This window comes from Crocuta crocuta, unplaced genomic scaffold (assembly GCF_008692635.1).
Source record: "Crocuta crocuta isolate KB4526 unplaced genomic scaffold, BGI_CrCroc_1.0 scaffold234, whole genome shotgun sequence".
Taxonomy (NCBI): domain Eukaryota; kingdom Metazoa; phylum Chordata; class Mammalia; order Carnivora; family Hyaenidae; genus Crocuta; species Crocuta crocuta.
In genome coordinates, this window is record NW_027529647.1 from 1,862,525 (window position 1) to 1,890,235 (window position 27,711).

The 27,711-nt window shown below is 45.4% G+C and overlaps 3 protein-coding genes across 7 annotated transcripts in view; 1 reads left to right on the top strand and 2 right to left on the bottom strand.

The window, feature by feature from the left end:
- Positions 1-1,537: 1,537 nt before the first annotated feature.
- On the bottom strand, positions 1,538-11,519 carry LOC144230312 (zinc finger protein 75D-like). Of its 3 annotated transcripts, XR_013334745.1 has the most exons (9): positions 10,998-11,519; positions 9,665-9,830; positions 8,900-8,991; positions 8,497-8,623; positions 7,311-7,402; positions 6,888-7,014; positions 4,866-4,976; positions 3,838-4,686; positions 1,538-3,529 (listed from the first exon to the last, which is right to left on the bottom strand). XR_013334745.1 is itself a non-coding variant. In XM_077762573.1 (8 exons), exons 1-8 carry the CDS (start codon positions 11,403-11,405, stop codon positions 4,007-4,009), a joined length of 1,803 nt encoding a protein of 600 aa, XP_077618699.1. In that variant the 5' UTR covers positions 11,406-11,519; the 3' UTR covers positions 1,538-4,006. The 3 variants fall into 3 exon arrangements, 2 of the variants coding, with proteins under 2 accessions (XP_077618699.1, XP_077618701.1); XM_077762573.1 differs by having other exon boundaries at positions 1,538-4,686; XM_077762575.1 differs by lacking the exons at positions 6,888-7,014; positions 7,311-7,402 and having other exon boundaries at positions 1,538-4,686.
- Positions 11,520-13,144: 1,625 nt separating this feature from the next.
- On the top strand, positions 13,145-16,323 carry TIGD7 (tigger transposable element derived 7). Its single transcript, XM_077762576.1, has one exon. The coding sequence runs from the start codon at positions 14,511-14,513 to the stop codon at positions 16,155-16,157; it is 1,647 nt and encodes a 548-aa protein (XP_077618702.1). The 5' UTR covers positions 13,145-14,510; the 3' UTR covers positions 16,158-16,323.
- A 5,837-nt stretch (positions 16,324-22,160) lies between these two features.
- Positions 22,161-27,711, bottom strand: part of ZNF263 (zinc finger protein 263) — a 7,003-nt gene continuing 1,452 nt past the window's right edge. Inside the window, exons 2-6 of one of the 3 annotated variants that reach the window (XM_077762570.1) lie at positions 27,299-27,479; positions 26,777-26,850; positions 26,371-26,497; positions 24,700-24,816; positions 22,161-24,225 (exon numbers count right to left, since the gene is read on the bottom strand). In XM_077762570.1, coding sequence (XP_077618696.1) covers positions 23,057-24,225; positions 24,700-24,816; positions 26,371-26,497; positions 26,777-26,850; positions 27,299-27,479 — 1,668 coding nt within the window. In that variant the 3' untranslated portion in view covers positions 22,161-23,056. Of the gene's footprint in view, positions 24,263-24,699; positions 24,817-26,370; positions 26,498-26,776; positions 26,851-27,298; positions 27,480-27,711 lie in introns of all 3 variants that reach the window. The other 2 variants (XM_077762571.1, XM_077762572.1) reach the window with 2 other exon arrangements.

Sequence of the window (27,711 nt, forward strand, 5' to 3'; positions counted from 1 at the left end):
TATGGAACTCAAACCACCCGTGTTATTTCAACTGTCCAGTGGGATAGAAAGGGCTGCCTAACATTCCTGCTTTCATGCTCTCCAGGGGGAATTAAACACTCTTCTCATGGCTCCTTTAAAAGCTGAACAAACCTAGCACCTTAGTTCAATTCCAAACTCTCCTGTCCTTCCCCTCCAGCGAAGACAGTGGAGGTTCTCAAGATCACCTTGAGGTTCCAGATGGAGTCTGCTAAATGGTGGGGAGAACTCTGGGTCTGCCACGGTCCTCACACTGCGGCCACTTAGACCACAGCAGAGAAAGAGCTGAGGATTTAAGGGTTACACTGGTCAATGATCCAGTTCTCAGAGCCAAGCGAGGAACCATTCTAAGGCTGTGACCTGAAACAACTGAAGGACAGCAACGTCTGGCCTGTCCTAATTACTTGCTTATGAAGGACATATTTCTGAGAACTTTAATACCAACATTTGAGGCTAAATCTAAGGTTGTGTGTTCCACTTCGTCTTAACCTAACCTAAAATTTGATCTTCTGTTGCATTTTTGGTAATTGGCTCTCGACCCTGTGAATAGGCAACAGAAATTCTTTCTTCCAATGTCCACATGGCCATCCCACATTCTAAGCATAATGACTTGTGGAACAGTGTACTGCTGGTAATTGGCTAAGAAGAAATTCCCTACAGAGGCTTCTCACTCCTCAAATGGAATGTCCTATTTCTGCTTTCGTGCACAACGTTCTTCCCAAATATCACCTTAGTCAAAGAGGGCAGCCACCTTCCTCTCTACAACAGTCAGGGCAAAATTGCGTCTGCCCTACGTTATGTGTTTTTTAAGACAAAACTCATATAAGATATGTAAGGGGTAGTTACCAAACGATTCCTTACTGTCTACTGTACTCACATGAGGAATGAAAGGCAACCCCTCCCCTCTCTGTAGCCCATGGCTTGATAGAAACACATCTTATGCACATAAACACTGGAGCACAGGGGAACAGAGAGTAAGGACAGGGGAATGAAACCAGAAAGGCATGAAGAGATGGTTGCCTTGTCCACTTGAAAAAAATGACCATTCTAGGTGTGCCTGGGTGGCTCAGTCAGTTGAGCGTGCGACTTCGGCTCAGGTCACGATCTCGTGGTTTGTGGGTTCAAGCCCTGTATCAGGCTCTGTGCTGACAGCTCAGAGTCTGGAGCCTGATTCAGATTCTGTGTCTCCCACTTTCTGCCCCTCCCCTGCTTGCCCTCTGTGTCTTTCTCTCTCAAAAATAAGTAAACATTAAAAAAAATTTTTAAAAAGGAAAAAATGACCAACCTGTATTGTCTAGTAAGAAATCAGTCCTTCTTTCCTATCAGCTAGTCATGCAAGCTCCTCAGTGTGCCTATCAGTGTTACATTGGCTCAGCGGAATATCTAGATGAAGGCAGATTTCTTCTGAGGGCTAAAGTCCACATGGAATGAGACAGAAAAGGTTCCAGAACTCTAGTAGAATAGCTGCCTCTATTTATACAGGCCAGGGGATACTGCAGAAACACACGACACCAGCACCTCAGTGGTTTAACAAAAATTTATTTCTCATTCCCATAAAGTCCATCACAGGTCTGGGGGACCCTCCAGAACAGCTCCTTGCCAAGGGGGTGGGGAGTAGGGCACTCAGCATTCCAGACTACTTTGACCTTGTGGACCCTGTCTGTGTGGGCTTCCATGATTGAGGGAGAACAGCACTACTAAGTCTTGCACCAACAATTAAAGGCTTCAGCCCAGAAGCGAGGCTTCTGCTCACAACCCATCACCTAAAACTACCTCACAACCCTAACTGCAAGGAGCAGAAAACCATAACCGCTCTCCTTTATACTCTTCATTTAGAATACGACTCCCATGAGAATGGATTTCTAGGTCTTTTGTTCGCTACTACATTCTCAGTCTAGAACAGTGCCTAGACCCACAAAAGGCTCCCATCAAATTGAATGAATGTAGCTCCAGGAAGACATCCACATGTGTCCTGGGATGAGACAGAGTACCAGTAGTTGAACGATGAGGGCGTTGGGTAATAGATATGCAGATGGGAGCTTCAGAGCTGGCTGTGCTTAAAAAATCATATTTGGTACAGTTCAGCTTGGGAAAGAAAATAAAGTCTTGCTGAGGACACCAGATCAACAAGTCAGGTGACTTACACCATAGAGCACTGAAGCCAAATCAGCCGAGCATTATCACCACTAGCAGTGCTCAACTCCTGAAAGGAGCTGCCAATACCCATAAATGCATCTGCTTTCTAAGTGTGGTCAGTCTGCCCAGCACATCACTGGGGAGCAGGGGAAAGGAAAAGAAATGCATGGTGAGCACTGGACAGGCTGTGCAGTGCTCTTCCTTCACCAGTCCCTCTAACCCCTAGAATAACCCTGAGTTGAAATACAGTTTTCTCTTTCACAGAGAACATGGAGACTTAAGCATTTCAGTAACCAGTCAAGCCACAGGAATGTTGTAGAAGCTAGAAATAGACACAACACAACGTTATCTAGCCTGGCCCTGCAGGGATAACATACACATCCATCCTGCTAATCCTAACTTCAGGCCTGACTGATGCAGCTGAGTGACAGCCAACAGACCCAATAGTTACAGGGTCCTATACAGGTCCCTGTATCTGAACCTTAACTTCTTTATTTATAAGGTATTCAGAAGAAATCATTTAACCTCTTTACTGACACTACCTAAAAGCTCTAACAAAAATACGTCTGAGTCATTGCTGTAGATAAGAGCTCTAAGAAGATCCATAGTCTATAGAGATTTTCAGCCATCTATCATTTTTCACCCAAGGCTGATGTTAAATGCTGGGTACAAAACAGAGACATGAACACCCTGCTACTTAATAACAGTTTACAGTGTAAGACAATCCACAAGGATGTGCATTCACCCATCCTTACCCACCAGTCAGCATCAGTTCCCAAACTTCTCTTGGGAACCCAATATTCTGCAATACCCAGTGAACCACATCCTACCTGCAGCACACAACCTAGTTCTAGTTTGTTCTTAAAAACAAAAGCCAAATTACAAAGCAAATTAAAAACACCTGAACTTCCATTAACTTTCTTTAGGCCTCAGGAAAGTGCTAACTTTTATGTTTCATCATACTGATATTATAAGAAAAAGACTAGTTCCTTTTATTGCAGAAAATTCTTCTTTACATGTCATACATAATTCATGGCTAAACATTCCAACCCGTTTTCATATGATCTCATTAGAGATGTTTATCTTTTGTTTTTAAACACCACCAATGAAGTATAAGATAGTGCATTATTAATTTATCTTACAGATTTGCTAGTGGTGAAGTAAAAAGCATTTCATCACAGTAAAATTGGCGCTAAAAGGATTCAAGAGCTAAAGTTGCTAAAACGTTCAAGAAGGAACTCACATGATGTCCAACTTTGTGAAGAGTGTCCAATGACAATGAAAAGGAAGAAAATCCAATTTGGTTCTTGGAAAACTTGACAACAGAACTCACTTCTGCCCCACACATGACTCTTAAAATTGGTAAGCCAAGTACCTTGAAGGCAATGGAATGCAATTAAACAAACAGGTTATTGCTTTATCTTTTGGAAGACCATGATACAAATGTTCCTATTGTGTGTTTAAAAGTGGCTGGGAATTCATTGCAAAATCAGTAGAATTTATCCTCTGTGATCACAAAAGACTGAGTCACGGGTGCATCTCTTAATTGAAGCTGGATTTGCTACTTTATCAGATACAATTGCAAAATGTTTCCCTAATCGAGAATGTTTTTTCAATACCTTTCTTACTAAGGAATTCCCCAAAGGTTATGTGTAAAAATGTAAGTAGTACAAAACTACTTACGGAGATCCCTGCAGGGTCAACCTTAATTCCTTTCCGTGAAATATGCTTTTATCATCAATTTTTCCACTGATGAATTCATGCTTCATATTTTTGTATTTTTTCATAAATGTCAGGGTCAACCTCTATTTGGTGAACTTCTTCATGCCAAGGACACAAGATGAACTCCCGGTCAGCGGTGGAGTTTCTGGTGTCTAAGGAGGCTTGACCGCCTGCTGAAGTTCCTCCTGCATATGCTGCAAGTATATGGCTGCTCACCTGTGTGGGTTCTCCGGTGTTTAATAAGGTGGGAATTCTGACTGAATTTTTTTCCACATTCATGACACGTAAAGGGCTTCTCTCCAGTGTGAGTTCTTTGGTGTGTGTGTAGATTTGTATTTTGACTGAAGCTTTTCCCACACCAGGAGCATTTGTATGGTTTTATTCCTTGATGTGTTGTTAAGTGCTTATTAAGATCCGAACTCCATCTAAACCTCTTATCACACTGTTGACATTTATATGGTTTCTCTTCAGTGTGAATTCTTTGGTGCTTAATAAGGTCAGAGCTAACTCTGAAGCTTTTCCCACATTCTTGGCATTTAAAAGGCTTTTCTCCGGCACGAGCTTTCTTGTGAAGATCCATAAGTTTCAGCAATTCTTGTTTCCAGCTTGAAAGTTTCTTTCTTTTCTTCACAGGAAAATCTCGATGCCACTTTCCCATCCTGTGTGTATCACTATGGTTTTCTTTGCCTGTTGTTTTCGGGGGAACTTTTGTTCGGCCCTTTTTTGATACTATGTCTCCTGGTGCTTGTATTTCTAAATCAGAAAGACATATAGGCTGATGGTTTTCAGTGTCACTTTTGTGCTTTATTCCTGTCAGAATAAACAAAACAGTCAGCCCACTGTATGGCAGAGCAAAATAACTATAGGAACAGAGAGAAAAATCCAATGATTATTGACTTACAAAATGCAGATAAACAGAATTTTAAATGTTAAGCCCCTGCAAAGGTTGCTTTTAAGGCACATTTTTCCTCTTCACATGGTATATTTACCTGTAGGCAGCTCTCCAGGACTGTCTTTGAACTCCGTGGACCCTGGAACCCATGGCTCTTCCCCTTGCTCTAGATAGGAGATCACTCTAGGTTTGGGGAGCACAAATAAAGCTGTGAAATGGAAAAAATGAGATCAAGGACTGGCAGCTTGACAATGGTCCACCAACTCCATACTATTTCAGGAAGAGTAAAGGGCACTGTACAGTGCTTTAACCAAATGGTCAATGGGTAGACTCTCATATCCGGTATCAGGTCAACACGATTCTCCATCTGTGGGTGGATACACAAAGTGAACACTGAGAAATGTATCTAAGTGGGATCCACAGAAAGGCGAAAGGGCATGGGAATCCATCCACAATGCCTCTCTTCTGCCACCAAGATTACCACGTATTAAACAAAATGGAACCATTTTGCAGGGAATACAGATTAGTCCTATTAATTCCTTAGGATTGGCCCAAGTCTGGCAGAGCAAGGTGAAGGTCAGTGGGATGCATATCACATGCACCAGGGATTTCTGTCATGGTAATACTGTTTACTTAGCTCTTGAGCACCACACACAGGAATAGGGAAGATTTTCCCCACTCTTATAGTTCACTGGTTCTTGTCCAGGTGGAAGAAACAGACCAGAATCCCTTAGTGAAACTTTTCTAATTATACACCGCTAAACTGGGAAGCATTCACCACTTAGTCATTCAGTCAACATGTACTGACTGGCTATAATGTGCCAGGCACTTGCCTTGGGCTAATGATATAATGGTGAGTAAATCAAAGGACCTCAACCTCATGCAACTTACGTTCTAGCGGGACAATGAGACAGGAAATAGCAATAAAGTTGTCAGCACATAATAAACGTTTTGAAGAAAACTAAAGCAGAATAACTCAGCATTTAAGATTCTGCTTCTCTGGGTAAGCAGAATCTCTGAGCACCTGGGTGGCTCAGTTGGTTAAGCATCAGACTCGAGATTTTGGCTCAGGTCATGATCTCAGTTTGTGAAATCAAGCCCTGCATCAGGCTCTACAATTCCAGAGTGGAGCCTGCTTGGGATTCCCTTTCTCTCTGCCCCTCCCCTACTAGTGCTTGTGTGCTTTCTCTCAAAATAAATAGACTTCATTAAAAAAAAAAAAAAAAAAAAAGATTCTGCTTCTCTGAAGCTATTTTAGATGAGGCTGGATGGACGGCTTCTTTGAGAAAGTGGTATTGGAGCAGAAATGCAAAAGGGAGAGATTTAGTATGTGACAGGAAATGTGACAGACGGGAAAGAGGAAAGTAGAAATGTGCATGGCAAGTTCAAAAAACAAAAAGATCAGTGAGGATCAAGAGGTCTGATCAAAAGCACACTGGGCAGGAGACTGAGGGCAGGGAGGTGGTAGGGCCAGATCCTGCAGGATCCTAATAAGCACTTCAGTAAGATTTGGATTTTATTCTGAACATGATGAGAAGACGTTATAAGGTGTTGAAATGGAAAATATCATGATTTGTTTTTAAAAGACTGGCTGCTGTGTGGAAAACACAGTGTGGGAGGGCAAGAATGGTGGCTGCTGGGGCACCAGTCAGAAAGTACCAAGGTCAGTCTGGTTACACGTGCTCCTGGCTTACACCAGGATGCTAAGAGCACAAGGGAATGAGACATGGTTGTACTCAGGCTACACTGTGAGGGTGGAGGCCCCAGACAGAGATGTGATAAAATGGGGGTATGGTGCCAAGATCACAGTAAAGGATGACTTTATGTTTCTACCTCTGAGGAACTAGGTAATGCTCTTTACTAAGATGAGAAAAATATGACAAGGACAGATTTGGGGGGAAAAGAAAAAAACCAATCAAGAAATCTAGAAAGCATATGGAGTGAACACCTAGACAAAGCGCCCCAGGTGATCTGGATACACCTTTCCTCTGCCCATACACCATCTAGTTGAGAAATAACCAGTTGCTAGAACAGACTCTCACAGGAGAACATTCCCAGTAAGCAGAAAACATGACAGACTACTCCAACTTCTACCCAGAGGGAAAGGGAGATTCTTTACCTAGAGAGATGATAGTCTCATAGTTTTCCCGCATTACATCATTGTAGAGGGCCTCCTGAGTGGGGTCCAGTAACTCCCATTCTTCCTGGGAAAAATACATGGCCACTTCTTCAAATCTCAACAAGCTCTAAAGAAGACAATGGGCTTCAGCTCAATACTTGCCACTAGAGAAGCATCCCTTCCATCCAGCCCATGAACTACATGTTAAGCCAAGCAATGAACGAAACAGCATCATTCATATATATATATATATATATATAGTTTTTTTTAAGTCAAACGGAAGGAAAGAGGCAAAAGGATCAGCAAGAGTAGGAGGAGCCTGGTGCCCAGGAAGAACACTGGCACCTGGGAGCCCCTGCAGGGCAGTGTGGGCCATGGGCAGCAGGGAAAGGCAGCCCTCAGTGGCTGGGCTGCACAGCTCACCTGGGACTCAGGCAAGACGAGCTCAGGTACCACTGTCCAGTGTTTGGTGACTGTCTGCTCAGGGAAGGCTAGGATCTGGTGAGCAGGCACAGCTGTGGGTGAAAAAGAGCCAGAAGAAATGTCTCTCACGACTGACTATGAACATCCTTAGCTTACTCCTAAAACACAGACAATCCTGAATCTTTCAGCAGAGATGGAATACTTTTAAAACTGTTGCAAGTTACCTAGGAGTGGCCTTCTCATTGTAAACAAGAACTGAACATCTACTAGCTTCTATAATAGGTTTCCCAGTTGATGGACAGTCTTTGGTTTGATGAGCAAAAGCAATAAAAGGAAATTTTTTTTTTTTTTTAAGTCATAGATTGTTCAAAATTAGGCCAAAATCAGAAGTTTAAAATTGCAAAACTCAGTTCAGTGTGCCAAGGAATGGAAATGGGATAGCAAAAAATAACGTGGTGAGTTCACGAAACAGCAAGATCAGTGTGGATAAAGAGGGCTGAGCAAGGGCACGAGTGGCAGATGAATGGGTGCTAGATCTTGGAAGCTCCTGGTACTCTGGCAAAGAACTTGGATTTTATTCTAAATGTGTGAGAAACCATCTTAACATTTTAAACAGGGTGATACAGTGATATGATCAAGTTTTTTAAGAACTTTGGCTGCTGCGTGCAAAGTAGATTGTGGAAGGTTAAGAGTGGTGGCAGAAGATGCCAGTTAAAACGTACTGAGGTGAACCTGGTTATACATTCCCCTGGATTAGACTATGATACTAACAGTTTAAGAGGATGAAACACAGACTCAGGCTGTACTGTAAGTGTGGAGCCATGAGGACACGGACACATTAGTAGTGCGCAAAGAAAACAAGATCACAGTAAAGGGTGATCACAAATTTTCTGGCTTAAAGTACTGGATGAGAGTAATCCTGCTCTTTATGGAGATGGGAAAGGCAAAAGAAAAGCAGATTAGGAGAGAGGGCAGGGAGGAATCAAGAATTTTAGGATAAGGAATGAGCATATGCATTTGGAAATGGCTCTCCAGACCATCTGGATATGCCTTTCCCTGCTCACACCATCTAGTTGAGAAACAACCAGTTACTGGAACACAGCCTCTCACAGGAGTACATTCCTAGTAAGCCAGGAACATGACAGACTACTCAACTTCTACCCAATGGGAAAGGGAGATTCTTTACCTAGAGAGATGACAGTCTCATAGTTTTCCCGCATTACATCATTGTAGAGGGCCTTCTGAGTGGGATCCAGTAACTCCCATTCTTCCTGGGAAAAATACATGGCCACTTCTTCAAATGTCAACAAGCTCTAAAGAAGAGAATGGGCTTCAGCTCAGTACTTGCCACTATAAAAGCAGCCCTACCATCTGGTCCATGATAGACCCTGGGCACTCAGCAAATTAATAGCACCTGATATTTTTTAAAGTGAGAGGGTGAAAAGAAAAAGGGCAACAGATCAGCAACAGACTGGGAGGTGCTCATTTTCACAGGGAGAACACTGCAACTAACATGCCCGTGAGCTGGGCAGTGTGGGTCATGGGCAGCAGGGAAAGGCAGCCCTCAGTGGCTGGGCTGCACAGCTCACCTGGGACTCAGGCAAGACGAGCTCGGGTGCCACTGTCCAGTCTTTGGTGTTTGTCTTCTCAGAAAAGGCTAAGATCTGGTGAACAGGCACAGCTGTGGGTGGAAAAGAATCAGGGGAAGTCTCTCTTGCTTCGGTCTATAAGGATTCTCAACTCATTTCTAAATACAGATGATTCTGATTCTTTCAGCAGAGACAGGACACCCTTGCAAGTGGATTTGGTGCCATGAAGTGGTCTCATCATCATATACAAGAGCCAAGTATCTACCAGCCACTAGAATACGTTCCTCAGTTTTGTGAATGAATAAATGAGGGAAAAAAACCCTTTTTTCCCCTCTTATGGTGTAAATTGTTGTCAAGTTAGGCAAAAGTTAAACATATTTGAAACCGAAATACTCAATATATCCAGTTTACAATAGATCTATTTATCATTTATTTTTCCCCTGGTACAAAAGTGTGTTCATATTCTACTACTGCTTTCTAAAAAACAGTATTTGGGGGGCGCCTGGGTGGCTTAGTCGGTTAAGCGTCCGACTTTNTGTAATTACCAGGGTTCTTTCTGTACTTTGGAGATTTCTGTATCCTAGGCCAACTCACAAATTCACCCACAGCTGGTGCTCTACTGCCATCTAGGGGACATCATAATTGCCACGTGGCTGAGTCCACCCATCCACATAGCTGGGCACCCAGAAAATGCTCACAATGTTCTGGTTGAATAAATTCTTATCATAGCTCTCAAGAGAAGGGAGTTATCATGATGTGCCTTACCCCTCTCACATACAGGCTCAGTTTCTTTATGAGTACTTCTGCTCAGCTGTTCTTGCAAACCTTGGTATGCATTCCAGAATTCTTCATCCTGGGCCATGCCCACTGGCTGGGACTCTGCTGTTTCTCTTAAGAGCATTGGCTCTTTTCCCAGCTCTTGGACTGCAACCTAGAAATAATCCCCACCTTTGTTACCACGGAAGTTATTTTTGGTTTTGGGGTTGACTGTAGAAGGAGGAAAAAGTTGAACAGTCCAGATAGTGGAAAACATGCAACACTAAAGGAAATGACAAAAAGACTTAAAGAAATATCAGGGTGACCAATATTCCAAAATGAGCCCTCCATAAAATGTAGAAATATTAGGATAAAAGGAAAAGAAATGCAGCTCCTGCTAGCCCTCCAATACAGCAGGCCCCATCTGTCTAAATACAGCACCACTCAAGACCACTAACAGGGCTACAGAGGCCACCTGTGTTCATGCTACTCTGACAGACCTCTCTTGACTTGGATCCCTGCTTTAGTGTTTTTCTGTCTTCTCATTTTCTCGAAAGACTAAAGAATAAAGAAAGCTGTCTTATCAACCAGATTATCCCCATGGCCAGGGAAGGCTTTCAGAGAATGACAGATGAAATGGGAGAAGAGAGGGGAAGATGGTCTGGCTCCAACCCACCTCCAGATGATTTCTGGCACCCAACACATGCCTGCCTGTCTTCTTCTCAGTTGGCCTGAGGCCATGTGGTGTTCTGCCACCTGGCTAAGAGCATATCCTGGATTCCCATGAACCAGCAGAGCCAAGAACCAACTCCTGAGGGCACCATGGAGGCTTTCCCACCTGAATCAGAGGACACCATCCTTCAGTGTCTTTCTTCTCTCAGCTACTCTGCTAGGATTTCCAAATTTGTTTCCCCTTTTTCTGCCTACTCCTCTCTCCCTCTGCACTCTTCTTCCATTGTTTGCGTTTTCCTTCTCTTTACTATCTCCACTCAATTTTTTTTGTTTCTAAGTGTTCTCTCTGTTCTGGGTCCTCCCCTTCCTCTCCAACTCCTTATTTTCTTTTATTCATTTGTAACTCAAAATCCATGTCCTTGGGCAAGCCAGTCTAGGCTTATTACTCTCCATTCACCCTGGCTCTATAGATCACAAAAGCAATCTTTCTCAGGGAAGTATCTGTGAAACCCGAGACTACTGCTATGGGTCTGAGGTTTCAGGCCCCGCCTCAGATGTTCTAAAGGAAAAGAGAACAGTGACCTAATTCACCTTTTTTTCAATGAACTGCCCCCACCCATATCCACCTTTATCTTATTTCACTACGGGTATCAAGAATCTTTCTTCTCACCCCGTTCCTCGTTTCACCAGATCCCCTCTCCAAGTGTTCTACCAGGGTCACGGCCTCCTCAATGCTCTGTAGATGGTCCTTCCTTATCCGTCTCTGGGTGTCCCTGGGCAGAATGGTCACAAACTGTTCTAGCACAAGCAGTTCCAAGATCTGCTCTTTTGAATGGATCTCTGGCCTCAGCCACTGACGGCATAATTCTTGAAGCTGGCTAACAACTTCACGAGGTCCAGCGGCATCAGGATAGTGGAAGTTCCGGAAGTGCTCGCGACAGCTTTCTGGAGTGAGACTGTCCGTTTGTGGGGTATATTTCTTACTGTGACTGGAACTCTCTATCAAAGGTCCCTTGCACTCCCACAGAGCCCTGATCTGAGGGCTCAAAGAGTCAGCCACCTTCAGATCTACCATCATTACTCTGCTGCAGGAACAGCTTTACTCCTGTGTTGGACACCCTGCCAGCAGTGCCTTTGGCAAACGAGGCCCAGTCAGCTCTGGAACAAAATCAATAAAACAATCTTCGTCCTAAAACTGAGAGCAGAAAAAACGTGCACGTCAGTAAGAAAGTCACATGAACTCTACTATCTCCTATTCATAACCAGAAACAAACAGAAAAATCCTGCCTTGCTTCCCCTTAAAAAATCCACTGCCAGGGGAACCTGGGTCGCTCAGTATGGGTAAGACTCCATCTTTGGCTCAGATTGTGATCTCAAGGTTCCCAGGTTCAGCCCCCGCCACTCCGCTCCCCCATCGTAGGGCTCTGTGCTGACAGCTTAGAGCCTAGAGCCTGCTTCCAATTCTGGGTCTCCCTCTCTCTCAGCCCCTCCCCTGCTCATGCTCTATGTCTCTCTCTCTCTCTCTCAAAAATAAACATTAAAAAAAGTAAAAACCTACTGCTAGAACTTTTCTCTCTTCTTGCATTATTCAACTGAAATAAGGCACAGCTCCGTGAGAGACAAAGACCCACTGAGGACTTGGCCTTCCTAAAAATGATAACAATTTTCAGGAGAGGTTGGACACTGAGAACANTCCTGCTCATGCTCTGTGTATGTCTCTCTCTCTCTCTCTCAAAAATAAACATTAAAAAAAGTAAAAACCTACTGCTAGAACTTTTCTCTCTTCTTGCATTATTCAACTGAAATAAGGCACNAGAAACACGGGAGGTAAGAGAAAGCATCTGCCTAAGTCATTGGAATATGTTTCAGAGCAGGTTCACGTCCTTGGAAAATGAGTCTGGTTAGGACTTAGGTTTCCTCAAAAGCATTATTCTTCCCAACCTTCCTGCCCCAGTGGACTACACTACTCTTAGTATTGAGATCCTCCCCATCAGGCCCAAGGCTGACCATATAATTGGAACTTATTAAAGTGAATAAATGAAGTTCTTCTGGTGGTGCCGTTGCATGGTGCTAGTGGGCATGATTCATGCCATTGCATGGTATGGAGTTGGTTGGGGAAGCCGGGGAGAAAAGTAGGGAAAGAGACCCAGTGAAGCACAAGATGGAAACAAGGCACAAACTGGTGAATAGTGAATGAGGACCAGTAATGATTTTCGTAGTTTGGAGTCTGAGGTGGAAGTGCCTACTCTTGCTGTGGAGCTGACTAAAGTCCCCTGAGTGTTTTTTTCTGAAATCACATTCCCCTGTTAGTGCACCACTTGAAAAATGATGAGTGGGCAGTGATGACAGCAAATACATAAACTCTATTCTGAGATACCAAGCAACTGCCGTAGTGGGCTGAATGGTTTTGCTGGGTGACTGGCTGGAGGTAATAATGCTGCTGTTGGCTAACAATTCTCTCTTTTTTTCCTCTTTCCGTGTATAATAGCTATCCATGAATAATTCCCATAGTTATAGCTGCCTTTTAGAAAGTTGCTTGATCTTAGTCTGCACTGGCCTCCACACCATTAACAGTCATATTCTCTCATGATCCTCTTAGTGCTGCACAAACCAGTTGTCATTTCTAGCAACAAATGTTAGAAGAAAACTAGTGGCCTGGACTCTCCTGGGTTTCTAGATGAAAAGCTTGTGATACTTGTTTGTAGTTGAGGAATGAATGAAAGCCAGTTAGGCTGTGCCATATAGGAGAGGAAAATTAACTGAAACACGAATCATTTTTCCCATTTCTCTGACATGCTTTTCTTTCTTCATAGCACCTGAAATGGATAAAAGTGGCAGTTTTTGTTACTTCCCATCAGTATGTATATCTGGAATGAAAACAATGAAATTAACCTAGAGTAGGACATTTATAAGGACATGGAATGGCACTGGGCATCCTCAGAAGGACCTGCAAGGAATATGAGGTCACAGAGCTGCTGAAGAATTTGGCAGCAGGAAGGAATTACAGGAAACAGTTGATCAGAAACACCAGTAGAGAAACATTTTAAATTTCTTCAAGCAGGGGGGAAAGTGAGTATTAGTTCAAATTAAGCAAAATCTACAGTAAAGAGAAATCAAATGAAGTCTCAAATGTAAAAAAAAAACTTACTAAACACCCTAATATATATCTAGAAAAACATGAAAAGTCAAATCTTTTTAAAAATTTTTAACTATGATATTTTCAACATTTTCGGATTGATCTCTAAGAAACGCCAGGATTCTGAAACTTGAGAATTCTGAAAATGGAAAAGCTCCATTGAAGAACCAAACTTGTGAGTATACCAGAGGTACACAAGGAAGATGCTCTGAGAGTGGAAAAGTGCCACCAACTGGTTTTTACATACTTACAGATTACCTTGGTAAACAGAAGTTAAAACTCAGTCTCTGAGAATGCTGTGTTGAATGTAATAAATGTTGGATTTCTTCACATGGACGACGGGACCTAGTAACTTTCACGTTCGCCTGAAGATACTCTGCAGCTGTTCAGGAATACCAGCTCTCCAACATCCCAGGGTCAGGATAGCTTGGAGTCTATCCAGGTGGATGGACTGCTGTCCAGAGAACACTACTCACAGAGCAACATGAACACCGTTTTCTTTTCTGGCAGTGAGGTAAAGTCAGGTCGTTTTGGAAGGGGGGAAGAAGCCACACTGCATCTCTGCTACACAAGATTACTCTGTCTTTGCCTCTGAGGTTTGCACACGCTCTTCTCAAGCACCACCTTTTACGTAGACTTCTCTCACCAGGGTCTGTTCTTGTGGCCACATCTGGCCTCTCTTTCTGCTGTCTCTTCCTGTGTTGAGTTAGGGAGAGTATTCAGGTACTCCTGTTACTCCTGATGGTGCTGCTGTATCTATGAAGAAAGGAGGAGTGTGGGGCTCTGAGAACTGATCATGGTCATTCTGAGAACATGTTGCAGGAGCAGCAGCTAGATAGGGCTTTGACAGTGGTGTTCATAAGACCTTCATCTCTAGACTAGCACCTCAATCATGAGCCTTTATCCCTTTCAGCCCATTACCCCTCTGTACAAATACCTGTGCCTTTGGGGGTTTTGAGCTAGTGTTTTGTTTTGCTTTTCATTTTTTCCAGTTGTAAGGTTTTTCCCTTTTTTCCTTCTGTTGGGCTGTTTGAAATCAAATTCAGTATGAATAAAAGAGGGAAATATACAACATTGAATTTGGAGGAGAAAATGAAGGTTCTCAGTAGGATTGAAGCCGGACGATCTCTGAAAAGTGTAATGGATGAATTTGGGATCAGCAAATCAACATTTTATGACATTAAAAAGAATAAGAAATTGATTTTGGACTTTGTACTGAAGCAGGACATGCCGTTAGCAGGGGCTGAGAAGAGAAAGAGGACCACAGGAGCCAAATATGGTGATGTGGATGACGCAGTCTACATGTGGTACCAACAGAAACGCTCAGCTGGCGTCCCTGTTAGAGGTGTGGAGCTTCAGGCTGCCGCAGAGAGGTTTGCACAGTGTTTTGGGCGCACAGACTTTAAAGCTAGCACTGGTTGGCTTTTTAGATTTCGAAATAGGCATGCAATTGGGAATCGAAAAATATGTGGGGAACAAGTCCTAAGTGCAGCTTCCGAAAACGTTGAGCCATTTCGACAAAAACTCTACATGCTTATCAAAGAGGAGAAACTGAGTTTAGCTCAGCTGTACAGTGAGGATGAGACTGACCTCTTTTGGAAGTCAATGCCGGAAAACATTCAGGCAAGCAGAAAAGAGATCTGCTTGCCTGGAAGGAAAATAAACAAAGAACGGTTGTCTGCTCTTTTATGTGCAAATGCAGATGGAACTCATAAGTTAAAGTCAATCATTATTGGAAAATCAAAGCTGCCCAAAAGTGTGAAAGAGGACACAAGTACATTACCTGTGATATATAAACCGAGTAAAGATGTTTGGTTCACCAGAGAATTGTTCTCAGACTGGTTCTTTCAAAACTTTGTTCCTGAGGTCAGGCATTTTCAACTTAATGTTTTAAGAGTCCATGAAGAGGATGTCAGGGCTTTGTTACTTCTAGACAGCTCTCCAGTTCACCTTTCCACTGAATCACTGACCAGTGAGGATGGCCGAATAAAGTGTATGTTCTTTCCCCATAACACTTCAACCTTAATTCAGCCAATGAATCAAGGTGTGATCTTGAGCTGCAAACGACTTTATAGGTGGAAGCAACTTGAAGAGAGTCTTGTAATTTTTGAAGAAAGTGATGATGAGCAAGATAAAGGAGAAAAAGGAGTTTCCAAGATTAAAATCTACAACATAAAAAGTGCAATTTTTAACTGGGCAAAGAGTTGGGATGAAGTAAAACAAATAACCATAGTGAATGCATGGGAAAATCTTCTTTACAAAAAGGAACCTGAATATGATCTTCAAGGCTTAGAAGATGGAGATTATAGAGAAATCCTTGAGAAATGTGGCGAGTTGGAAACCACACTGGCTGATGATAGGGTATGGTTAAATGGGGATGACGAAGAGAAGGGCAACCCCCCAAAACCAAAAAGGGGAATTACAAAGGAAATTATTCAGAAAGGAGGAGGAGCTGAAGATCAGACTGCTGAATTGAAGTTATCTGCTGTAAGAGAGAGTCTGGACTTCCTACTTGACTTTGTTGATGTCACACCTGAGTTTCAAAGGTTCCATTTCCCACTGAAAGAGATGCAACAAGAAATAATAAAGAAGCAGTTCCAGAGTAGAATCCATTCTAGAATTGGTAGCTTTTTGAAACCTAGACCTTGTATGAGCAAGGATTCCTTCAATATGCCTTCAACCTCTAGTAATTAGATTTTGTGTTTAAAGAGAGTTCTGTAGTTATATATATATGATGTAGAATTGTTGTGAATCGTCATTGTTTCTATTAACTGACCTCATTTTGCCATAGCAATGCCCATTATATATATAGTTTCTAAAACATACTTTAAAAATAAATTTGTTTCTTTCAAGTATAAAAGCATTCGTTAGTCCATTTTTGCTTCTATTTTAAACAAGGATCTGAAATAATAAGGAGTTTATTGGTCTCATATTATCTAATGTGGAATGAATGTGGGAAAGCATGACATTCTGTCTCATTCAGCACATATAACAAAGAAGCTATAGGCTATTTCTAGTTATTTTTAAAAAGATGAAAAAGGAAAAAAGATAAAAATAGATTTGGTTTTTAGTTTAATGGTGTGACATGCTCTGCTTTCTTAAATCTGTACCACCTATTTAGTATTTTCCTCTCTCTTATTGTGGAATTAACTGATTATAGAAGATATATATTAAAAAGATGAAAAGCACCCAAATTCTATCAACCAATGATAGTTTAACCCTTTGGTATATTTTATATATTTAAAAAAATAGGCACATTACATTGTAAATACAATTTTATATCTTTTTGTCTGATCATACTTTAGGCGTATGCATTAATAATACCTTATTATTTGTTTTAAGCCTGGGGTAGAACAGACTGGAGGAAGTTAATGAGAAGGTCTGGTGAGCTTACTATACAGCTTTCCAGTGCCTTTAAATTTAAGTCATTGCATCAAACACCCCTTCCCCATGGGTGATAAATTTCCAGAATAAGTGACCGGCACTCACACCCCCTGAAAAAGCAGTCACTGATTCTGGAAACTTCACATTGCCTTTCCATCCTATGTACCAAGCCTGGTATTGGGCATTTAGACCTGAATTAGAAAGAAAATAGGAACACACCACCTTTGGATGTTTAAGAGCTAAGCCAAGTATGGAGAGGGCTTTGTGAGTGCTTAGGTAGCAGGGGAAGCATCTGAGAGTCAGAAGTGTCACTGATGAGCTGGACTGAGTTTATAGATGAGTTTATAGAGGGCAGGGGCGCCTGGGTGACTCTGGGTTAAGCCTCGGATTCCAGCTCAGGCCACAATCCATGACTACAGAGTTCTGCCCCCACTCACCCCCACGTTGGGCTCTGTGCTGACAGCTCAGAGCCTGGAGCCTGTTTCAGATTCGGTGTCTCCCTCACTCTCTCTCTGCTCCTTCCCCACTCGCGCTGTCTCAAAAATGAATAAACATTTAAAAATAAATAAATATGGGGGCGCCTGGGTGGCTCAGTCGGTTAAGCGTCCCACTTGGGCTCAGGTCATGATCTCTCCGTTCGTGGGTTCGAGCCCCGCGTCAGGCTCTGTGCTCAGCGCCTAGGGCCTGTTTCAGATTCTGTGTCTCCCTCTCTCTCTGACCCTCCCCTGCTCACGCTGTCTCTGTCTCTCTCAGAAATAAATAAAACGTTAACAAAATTAAAAATAAATTTAAAAAAACCAAATACGTAAAGTTTACTGAGGGTAGTGGAAGGGCAGTCCCGGCAAAGGGTAGCATGAGCTCAGGCTCTTCGATGTGAGAGTGAATCTCCCTGGGAAGCTGCAAGGTCCCTGGACGATTGCTGTAGGAGCAGCTGGCAGAGAAGATCAGGAAAGACAAGTCCGGAGCAGATTTTCAGTGCCCTTCGGGGTCATCCTATGATTTTAGACTTACTTCTGGGCACACAAGAAGTCGGTTCTACGTCCTAAATGGCTTACCTTTTGTCTCCACTTCTCCCTCTCCGCTGTTCGTGTCCCGGTCCAGGCTGCCATCACCCCCTTCCTGGACAAACGCACCCGTCTCTAGTCTCTCAGCCCTCGTTTCTTGCCCCGTCCCCATCCGTTTCCACCCAGTAGCCAGGGCGTGCGAACTGACACAAGTGAGGCGTCTACACTGCTTAAGGCCCTTCGTGGGGGTTCCCAACGCATTTAAGCAAAGACCCCTCACTTCACGGCAGCCGGCAGGTCCGTCCTTCCCGGCGCCTGAACCTCCCCCTTTCCCCGCGGCCACAGCACCCAGGTCTGCGGTCGCCCCGCTGCTGCACCACCCGGGAGCCGCCCCGCCCTGGGCCCGGGGTAGGCGCACTCACACCTGAAGGACCCGGGAGGCTCCGGGGAGTGCGGTAGCGCCGCGGGCGCCCGCTGGGGAGGAGGCCGATGCAAACCCTGCGGCCACTTGACCCGGCGCAGCCCTGGGAGCCGAGACCGAGGGGAGCGGCCGCGGCGGGGAGCCGGCCTGCGGGGGAGACGCGGGCCCCGCGCAGCCGCCCGGCGGTCAGGACTGCGGGGACCGAGGCGAGCTGCGGGAGGAGAGGGGATCNAGGTCTGTCGGGACGCGGCCGCCTAGCGCCCGCCCCGACAGCACTTGACACCCCCTGGGCCCGCGCGGGAGCCGTCCTCGGCGGGACCACTCCGGCGGGAAGCTCCAGGGGCTCCGCGTCCCTTCTCCGAGGCGCGTCACGCCGAGCTTTGCCCAAGCCTAGGAAGGGACTTAAATCTTTGCTTCTGGAAGTCCTGTTTTCCGGATTAGAGCTCCTCCGAGAAACTGCAGGGGCAGTCTTCCTAAACTCGAGCTGGACCCCTCCTAGGAGAGAGGGAGTCCCCTCCAGCGCAGCTCACCTTCGACGTAGGGACTCACACGCAGGTTCTAGCAGGTTTTCCTGCCTGGAGGGCAAGCGGCGATGGAGAGGCAAACACGACCCCACATTGTGTCCAAAAACATACCCGAGCATTTGAGAAATTTACCATTTTCTTCCCCTTCCCTTTTTTGCCTGCGGAAATCTGACCTGGGGCAGGTTTGGATGCTGGTGTGTTACCAGTTTTGATTTCTGACTATAGCTTCTGGGACATTTCATTGATAAATTGAGGATATTAACTGCAAGATTTGCCTGAATTTTTTGGTGGTCTGAGGGATTTTTTTAATCAACCATTTTGTCATTGTTGAGTTTACCTAGACCATTCCCACTGCCTCCTAACTGCATACATTAGGCAGCAAGCACATAGCTCCTCTGGGTAAAAAATACACATCAGACAGAATTATCAGTCTCCCTTTCAAGAATGGAAGTCAATTTTTAACCTAGAAGCGTTTGCAAGCTAGATTGAATGCTAAAAGGATAAATGCACTAATATTATTTGTAATGAATGCACTTTTGCTTTAATTCATCTTTTCATTTTTGAACTCCTGACACCCAAAAAAGTTAGTCTCCTAGTGGTAATAAATTTGCTACTTTGTTTCCTGTAGCACACATTAGTAAGTTTTTACAAGACTTAGCTGTTTCAAATGCTTGTGAAACATTTACAAAAATTAGAAGTCTTAAAGCAGTGGAGGGAATTTTGCACTTTCCAAAATTCTATCAGTTGACAGTGTAATGATTCCTATAGTAAACTCTTCTTAAAAGGGCTGGGAGTACAAAACCTGGAAGTTCAGATTATGACATTGCGACCCATAAATTTCCTTACTGCAAGAAAAATTCTTAGTGATTTCTGACACGTTTTTCTGGGGAAAAAAAGGTTTAGAGTTTAACTGTTTCCTGTCTCTGTCCTTACAAGCTTTGTCCTCAGTGATATCTGGCCTGCTGTTTGTTTTCTTTTTTTTTAAGAGTGAGCACACAAGAGAGCGTGTGCGCATGAGCAGGGCAAAGGGAGAGACTCTTCAGCAGGCTCCATGCTCAGAACAGTGCCTGATGTGGAGCTCGATCCCACAACTCTGGAATCACGACCTAAGCTGGAATCAAGAGACTGAACCACCCAGGCACCTCCGGCCTTGCTGCTCTTCATCTGCCTCTGCCAGGCTTTGCCACAGCACTTAAATGTGTTACAATCCACCATCCAGGAGCCCTTCTGCTGGTCTTCTGTGCTACCTTTGCTACAAGGACTGTGACTATTGCTCAGGGTCAGTACATATCTCCCAGGTCTAGTTCGTATCCATGTGGGCTGAGAAAGCAAGGGTCTTTACTCCCCGGTGTCAGTCTTCCATGATCCTAAGAGCCAGTTTGGAGATTGTTCTGGTTTCTTTTTCAAGGACTAGTGGGTTAGAGTATAAACGTAAAATGTGTGTGCAACATAAAAGTATGAATGTAAAAAGCACACACAGCCCTTGCAGTGACTCATGGGAGCCTGCGCTAAGGACTCTGACCTGCTCTGTGATACGACAAAGGAAAGAACTCATCAGTCCTGCCTAGCAGTTAACAGACCGCTCCGTGAAATTTCTACCAGTGTGGCCTTAGGTTGGTAGCAGTGGTAGGTGGCTTAGAAGAAAGGCAGTCTTGGGGCGCCTGGGTGGCTTAGTCGGTTAAGCGTCCGACTTTCGCTTAGGTCATGATCTCACGGTTCGTGGGTTCGAGCCCCGCGTCGGGCTCTGTGCTGGCTGCCAGCTCAGAGCCTGGAGCCTGTTTCAGTCTGTGACTCCCTCTCTCTCTGACCTTCCCTGCTCATGCTGTCTCTCTCTCTCTCCTGGAAATAAATAAAACATTAAAAAATTTAAAAAAAAAAAGAAGAAAGGCAGTCTTGCCAGTATTATCTGCCCACAGATGACACGAATAAACGAATACTTCCTATGTGCCAGATACAGAGCTGTATATTTTACATGCAATATTCTGTGAGATCATCTCATTAAAACAGACAAGAACAGCTGTTTGTGAGTGTGCTGGAAGGGGAGCTAGCCTGGAGGCTGGGACTTGGGACTTTTCCAATTGGAAAATCTTTTTAGTGCCAGGAGCGAATTCCTGTGGGCCGTCACTGCTCTAGCCTGAAGCTGCAGTGCTCCCAGTAGGCACAAGAGCAGGTGGGCCACGTCAGATGATCTTCATGGGTGATATTATGGGGGAGAGGGGTAGAAGGGAGGGGTGCTCTCCATTCTCCCGAGACTTACAATCCACGTAAATTGCACTTTTTTTTTCTTTTAAGAGAGTGCACTGTGGGTGCACACATGGGGGAGGGGCAGAGGGACAGGGAGAGAACTTTAAGCAGGCTCCAGAACCCCTTGGCTCTGTGATCATGACCTGACTGGAAATCACAAGTTGGTCGCTTAACCGACTCGGCCACCCAGGCACCCCGGTTGCAATCTTAACCAGAGTGATCAGTAACATCAACCTGACATCACCCACCCATTTCTTGGCATCAGCAGCCAATCAGCCCTGTCCGGCTCTTAAAATGGTCCTAAATTAAGCTCTCAAATCTTCATACTCTCCCCTGCCCCTCAACCCCTGCACTACCCCTGGCCTCTTGTGGAGAAAGGAAGAGAAATAAGAAACTAAATTTTAAAAAATTATCTCAGAAAACCACAGAAAAACTCCTACTACATTGAGGCAGGGCTGAGATAAGGCTGGTAAGGAAATGGGGGGAAGGGGTAGGCAGGGTTGCGTCCCTCACTTAAAATCGATAAATCTGATAGCCAGTTGCCAGGTAACATTCCATCTTTCTCTCCCAGAGCAGTTAGCTGTCTTCCTCCCGGGCCACATCCTGAGAGGTTTTCCTGGCATTAGAATTTCCTACTCCTCCTCAAATACTTCTGGTATTCTACCTCTTTCTTACGATAACACATTCCTAGAATTCCCCATTCTAAAACAGAATGCTTTCCCCTAAAAAGATTTGCCCTCCCCTTATCTTCCCTCCATGGGGAAGACATGCTGTCTCTGGAGAGCCAGATTTTCCTTCAGCTTCGTCACAAAAAAGTAAACACTCTCAACAAAGAGTCAAAGACAATTTTACTGCTGTCCCCCACAGAAAAGAAACCTAGAAGGCCCTTATGACAACATGACCCCACCTGCCACCAGGCTTGACCCTTTGTTACCACAAAGCAGTCCTCACTGGAGCTGGCCAGGGCCACACCCCACCTCAGCTGTCCTCGGCCAACCTCATCAGAACCTTCTTGATGGACCCAGGAAGACAGAAAAAGCAGGTCCTCTAGCCAAAGCAGACAGGAGACAAACCAACACTGGAGGCCAAGACGAAAGGTCCTCAATGAAAAGTCAGACACTTTCGTATTTCCTGAAGATATTTATTACCAGCCAAACATATTTTCAACAAGGAAAAGCATGATCCCTAGTTTCCCCAGAATCCACACTTGCAAAGCCGCCCAGGGAACCATCTTTCACAGAACCCCGTGAAGACTCCAGAGCTCTGTTTCTTTCTCGGACAGAGCAGGGATTCAGTCTTCACCTCTGCCAGTGTAAGCGAATTCACAGTCTGGCTTCCTCTGCCAATACCTGTGCGGAACTGCGAACTCCATCTTACTACTTCCCTCAGGTCTCTGGTTCCTCTTGGTCTGAGATGACATTTACATGCGTGGCCTGGGCATGGGCCCTCCCGTCAGAGAGGCGCTGTGGTGGGAGCCCCAGACTGGCTTCCCAGCCAGGGCTTTCAGGGGAGCTGCAACTCACCAACCAGTCTTCCGTTGCCATGAGCTGGTTTCCCAGAACGCTCTGCCCTTCTTTGGTCCCAAGGGCCCCAGGAACCCAAATGCCCCTGCTGAACATTCCAAGTGAGGAAGCAGTACTGGAAAGTCACATGGACCCCCACAGTTGCTGGGACGGACAATGGACCCGGTAAGGCACCCAAACCACAACCCGCCTAAGTATACCAAGGCAGTCAGTGTACCCTGCAACAAGAGACTTCACAGAGAACTCTGTCCTGAGCAGGTCGCCTCAGACTTGACACCCTCAATAGTTTAGACAGAATTCCGTTCTAGTTCTATGCTAATCCTTTGCTGCCGCTGCACCTCCCTCACAGTGACCCCCACCTTGTTCCTCTTTATGGTAATTACCGTAAAAACAGATGATTTGGTCGGCTGGGGAATTGGCAAAGAATTCCCGCTGTTAACAGGACCCTCTGAGTGTGCAACCTTATATGGGCTAGAAAGAAATGCCGTTGCTTCTATCCCGTGTGAGTTCTCTGGTGACTCATAAGGCGTGAACTCCGAGAAAAGCTCTCTCCACATTCAGAACATTTATAGGGTCTCTCTCCTGTATGGGTTCTCAGATGACGAATGCGATTGGAGCTGTGAGAAAAACTGTCTCCACACTCATGACAGGTATAGGGTTTCTCTCCCGTGTGAATTCTCTGGTGCCTGATTAAGTTGGATCTATGAGAGAAGTTTTCCCCGCAAAGGTTACACTTATACGGCTTCTCCCCCGTGTGTGTTCTCTGATGTCTGGTGAGGTGCATGCCCTGCCGGAAGCTTTTCCCACAGGTCAGACATTCAAAGAGTTTTTTCTCTGCCTTGTGGGTTCCACGATTGGTAACAAAGAGGGTGCTGCCACTCACTGCGTCCCCACACTCAGAGAAAGGGTAAAGCCTCTCTTTCTCGTGAGTTCTTTCATGTATGACAAGGTGTGAACTGCGAGAGAAACTTTTCCCACACTCAGCACACTTATAAGGTCTCTCTCCTGTGTGAATCCTCTGGTGCCTAAGGAGGTTGGAACTATGAGCAAAGATCTCCCCACACTCGGGGCACTTGTAGGGCTTCTCGCCCGTGTGTGTCCTCTGGTGCCTGTGAAGGTTTGAGTTGCAAGAGAAGCTTTTTCCGCATACGTTACATTGATAGGGTTTCTCCCCGGTGTGGGTGCGCTGATGGCGTGTCAGGTGGGTATTTTGACTGAAGCTCTTTCCACATTCCAGGCACTTATGGGCCTCCTCTCCCAAGTGTGCTCTGTGTAGTGACAGAAAGTGTGGGTTCCCACCAAAGATTTCGCCACACTCCACACCCACACACAGTCTCTCTGCTGCATGTATTCTCTGGTGCCTAATTAGGTTCGAGTTGTTAGAGAAATTTTTGCCACACAAGGGACATAAGTGGAGCTTCTTCGGCTGCAATTCCTTTGGCCGCCCCTGTTCTCTGCAACTTGTGGCCCCCACTAAGGACGGCTCCATCCCTTCCTCTCGAGGAGGCTCCCAACGCCCTTCTGCCCTGTCCCGACGCCTTCCCTGCTCAGGACTCCAGGGTACCTCCCCTCTGGCCTGGCCAGGCAGCAGTGCCTGTGGGTGGATGCTCTCGGGGGAAATGGACTGAGCACTTTCTTCCTGGTTCTCAAACTTCTCTTCTCCTGGCAGAGCGAGAGAAACCAAACCCCTACATTATTCCTACACAAGACAAAAGGAAATCCCATGTATCTGCTACTCCCTGTAGGGCAGAAGTCCAGAAATGCTGGTTCTATCTCAGTTTCCCATTTTCCCCATGTAGGCAGAGTACCCTAGAGAGGAGAGATGGGCCATCGCAAAGGCACCAGAGCTCAGAGCAGTCCTGAATTCGTGCGTACAGGCCCCCAACTCCCTCTACAACTGAGCCTCTGGCTTCTGCCCTGTGGAAATGGGTGAGGTGGGGCAGGGCTGGGACTAGGGTGGACCCCAGGAGTGAATGCCCCCTTACATCCTGCACCCTGGGATGGAAGTGGGCACACGGGAAGCACTGCATCTTCCCGGCAGCGGTGATGGGCTAACCTCCACCCCAGTCCTTAAAGGCTTCCCTCCCAACAGTGGGAGTCTAGCTGGGCAAGCTACTCATCTTCATTCCTTCTTACCTGGAGCTGGGCCTCTGGGACTCAGGCCTTCCTTGCAAGTCTGAACACTAGGGTCCCATGGCTTTCCTCCTTGTTCCACCTGGGTATTTAGGGCCTCCTGACTGGGAACCTGAGACTCTGTTCACAATGAAAGAAAGAGAGGTCTATGTCACCACTCTCCTCTACCAGGCAAAAGAAACAAAGATAATCTTGTCCCCTGTGCTTAGTGGACATATCCACAGACGGCACAATAAATAAGTCTGACAGTACACTAAACTGTTCCCAGTGGTTGCCTCTAGAAAAAGAAATTGGAGAAGAGAGACTATGGTTTTCTTTTTACACTTTTGCAGTACTTGGGATATTCTGCAATAAGAATATACACTTTTGTAATTAAAACAACCAAACATAATTAGAATGATAAGTTTTTGATGAATTAGTTTATATTATAAAAGAGCCCAGACTCTCACAGATAAATATAAGCTTGAACTACAATGCACTAGACATCTCCAGGATAAAATATAATGTGATGGACAATCAAAAAGAAATCTGGGGCTCTCAGACAACCCGGAGGTTAAAACCCAGGAGCGCCCTTCCTGTGCAATGCTAAACCTAAAACCTCACACCAATCCCGGCAAACATGCACTTTAAAACAGTTTACTTCCAAGAACTGATGATCCAAACTTGTCTTCGTACGTAGCACTCAGTGAGAGCCAGGCTCAGCTTAGGGCAGTGATGGAGAGCCTGGAGAAGGTCCCAGTGAAGGGAACCAAACCCAGCGGTTACCTCTATGCAATTAGTGCAAGGGAGCTGATAACTGTGCCTCTCTTTACAAACAAGGGATGTATGAAAACAAAGCATGTGTGACTCTTTTCTACCATGTGTCAGTATGGCTATAGTTATAACGTACACAGAATTGTTTTATGTTATTTAAGACTTCCCACAGCTTTTTATTGTAAGAATTTTCCTACATCCCAAGTTGAAGGAATTATACGTCTGTACACTCTCTACCCAAATCCAACCATCAGTTTTTTGTCACATTTCATAGGCATCATTTTTAATCTCTGCGTAACAGTTCAACACATAGATTCATCTTATTTATCCCATTACGTATATAAGTATATATACGTGCGTTTGTGTGTGTATGTGTGTGTATGTATACGTGGGGGGGGGTTCAAATTCCCCAAAGACCTTCCCCCCGTTCCTGAATTTTTAAGGGCTGGGATAGCTGCTAAGCTGGAATGTTGATCCCAGTGCCCCCTGAAAGTTGGAGAAGGGCCTAGAAGTACTAATGAAGCATAGAAAATAGGAGTGAGACCAAAAGAATAAGCATCTCAAAATTGCAAGGCATCAAGAATGGAGAATGTGTGCAATGGGGGGGGTGGGGGAGGCTGAACAGAGAGTGTGTGTGATGGGGGTGGGGTGGGGAGGAGGCTGTCAGTGGATTTGATTTGTTCTGCCCTGGGAAGTCCATTAAAACTGACACTCCCTGCCTTCGGCTCTGGCAGCTGGGGGCTGTTAAGTTTGCCAACTGTGCCAAATGGCAGATATTTAATGGATCCTCATCCAGGGTGCTTTAGAAAAAGGGAGGTCTTCTAGCAAAACTCAGAACTTATGTCCAGGAGGTGAGTGGCGAAGGGACAGGCCCCTGGTCAGTAACAGCTCAGTCTTCATCCCTGGAAAAGAAGTCCTTACCCAGTGAGTCCACATTCTCATAACTCTCCTGCACCGTGTCCCTGGAGAGGGCCCTCTTACTAGGATCCTGATGCCCCCACTCCTCCTGGGAGATGTACATAGCCACGTCCTCTAAGCTCTCAGGCAACTGAAACAGCACAAGATCTCCTTTAGCCCCTGAGGCACCAAGAACAATTCAAGCAGAATCATGAGTTACAGGGGCAAAACCCAGGGTGCCAAGGACACATTTCATGGGGGAGAAGGGTGCCAGGCCCACAAGTGAGGTGTGGAGGAAATAAATAAAGAAGGCGGGGAGGCTGCACATGGTGAGGGCGAAAGGATCCTCTCCAAGAGCAAAAGACCCTGTCCCCACAAGAACAACTGGGGGGAGGGGTGCTGGGGGAGACAATGAGAACTTCCACATCACCTGGGGCCCGGTCATTTCCTTGTCTTCCATGTTTCCTTCAGCAGGAAAGAGAGAAAGCCAGGGAGCAGACAATGCTGAAGGTGACAGAAATCATGGTGAGAATGGCATTTGTAATTCTTGGGAACCCAAGGATTATTCCAACACGGTATCCATTCCCCAACACCCAGTCTCTGCTCAGGATTGAACAATGAGCAAAAGAAGGCAACAGAGGCATAATAAAGCGACATCCGGAATGGCAGGGTGCGGGTAAAGAACACCAGTCACCTTCCCTGCTGGCCTGCAGCACTCAAGTCCTCAATGATTCAAAGCTCTAAATGTCTCTGTTCTGCATCCACAAGGGTTTACTTAAAGATCCCCCTCCCTCCTCCCATCTCCAACAGAACCCAAGCCACCACTTTAGGTCTTTCACTCCACAAACCCGGAGACCAGAAATTCCCTCACCTAGGCAGTGGTACTCCGCCTGCTGGTGTCAGGGGGCAACCCGACGCCCCTCCTCCCTCCCCCCAGCCAACTGTTCCTCACCCCTCTCCTTTACAGCCTGGGGGTCCCTTTTGGGGCTGGGGCCTAGCAGCTCCTGCAGCCTGGGGCCAGGGCTTCGCTCAGTCTCCATTGGCTCCAGCTTGAAGCTCGGTGACTCTCGTGCTGTTTCCAGAGGCAAAGGCTCCTCCAAAAGCACTTCTGTTCCCCGCCTATGGTTTGTGACCTGGGAACCAACCCACATCACTCATCATCATAACAGGGCCCGATAGGGAGGGAAATTAATACAGAATTCTGAGGGCAAGCCTTCAGCAGAGAACCACCAACGATCCCTTTGGATCCAGCAAGAAAGAAGGATGGTTTATACTTAAAGCTCTTCTGATCCCATGTGTATTGGAAAAATTGGAGAGGAAGATGTCCGCTCCTTGTGCACACCTTCCCACAAAGCTCTGACCGCC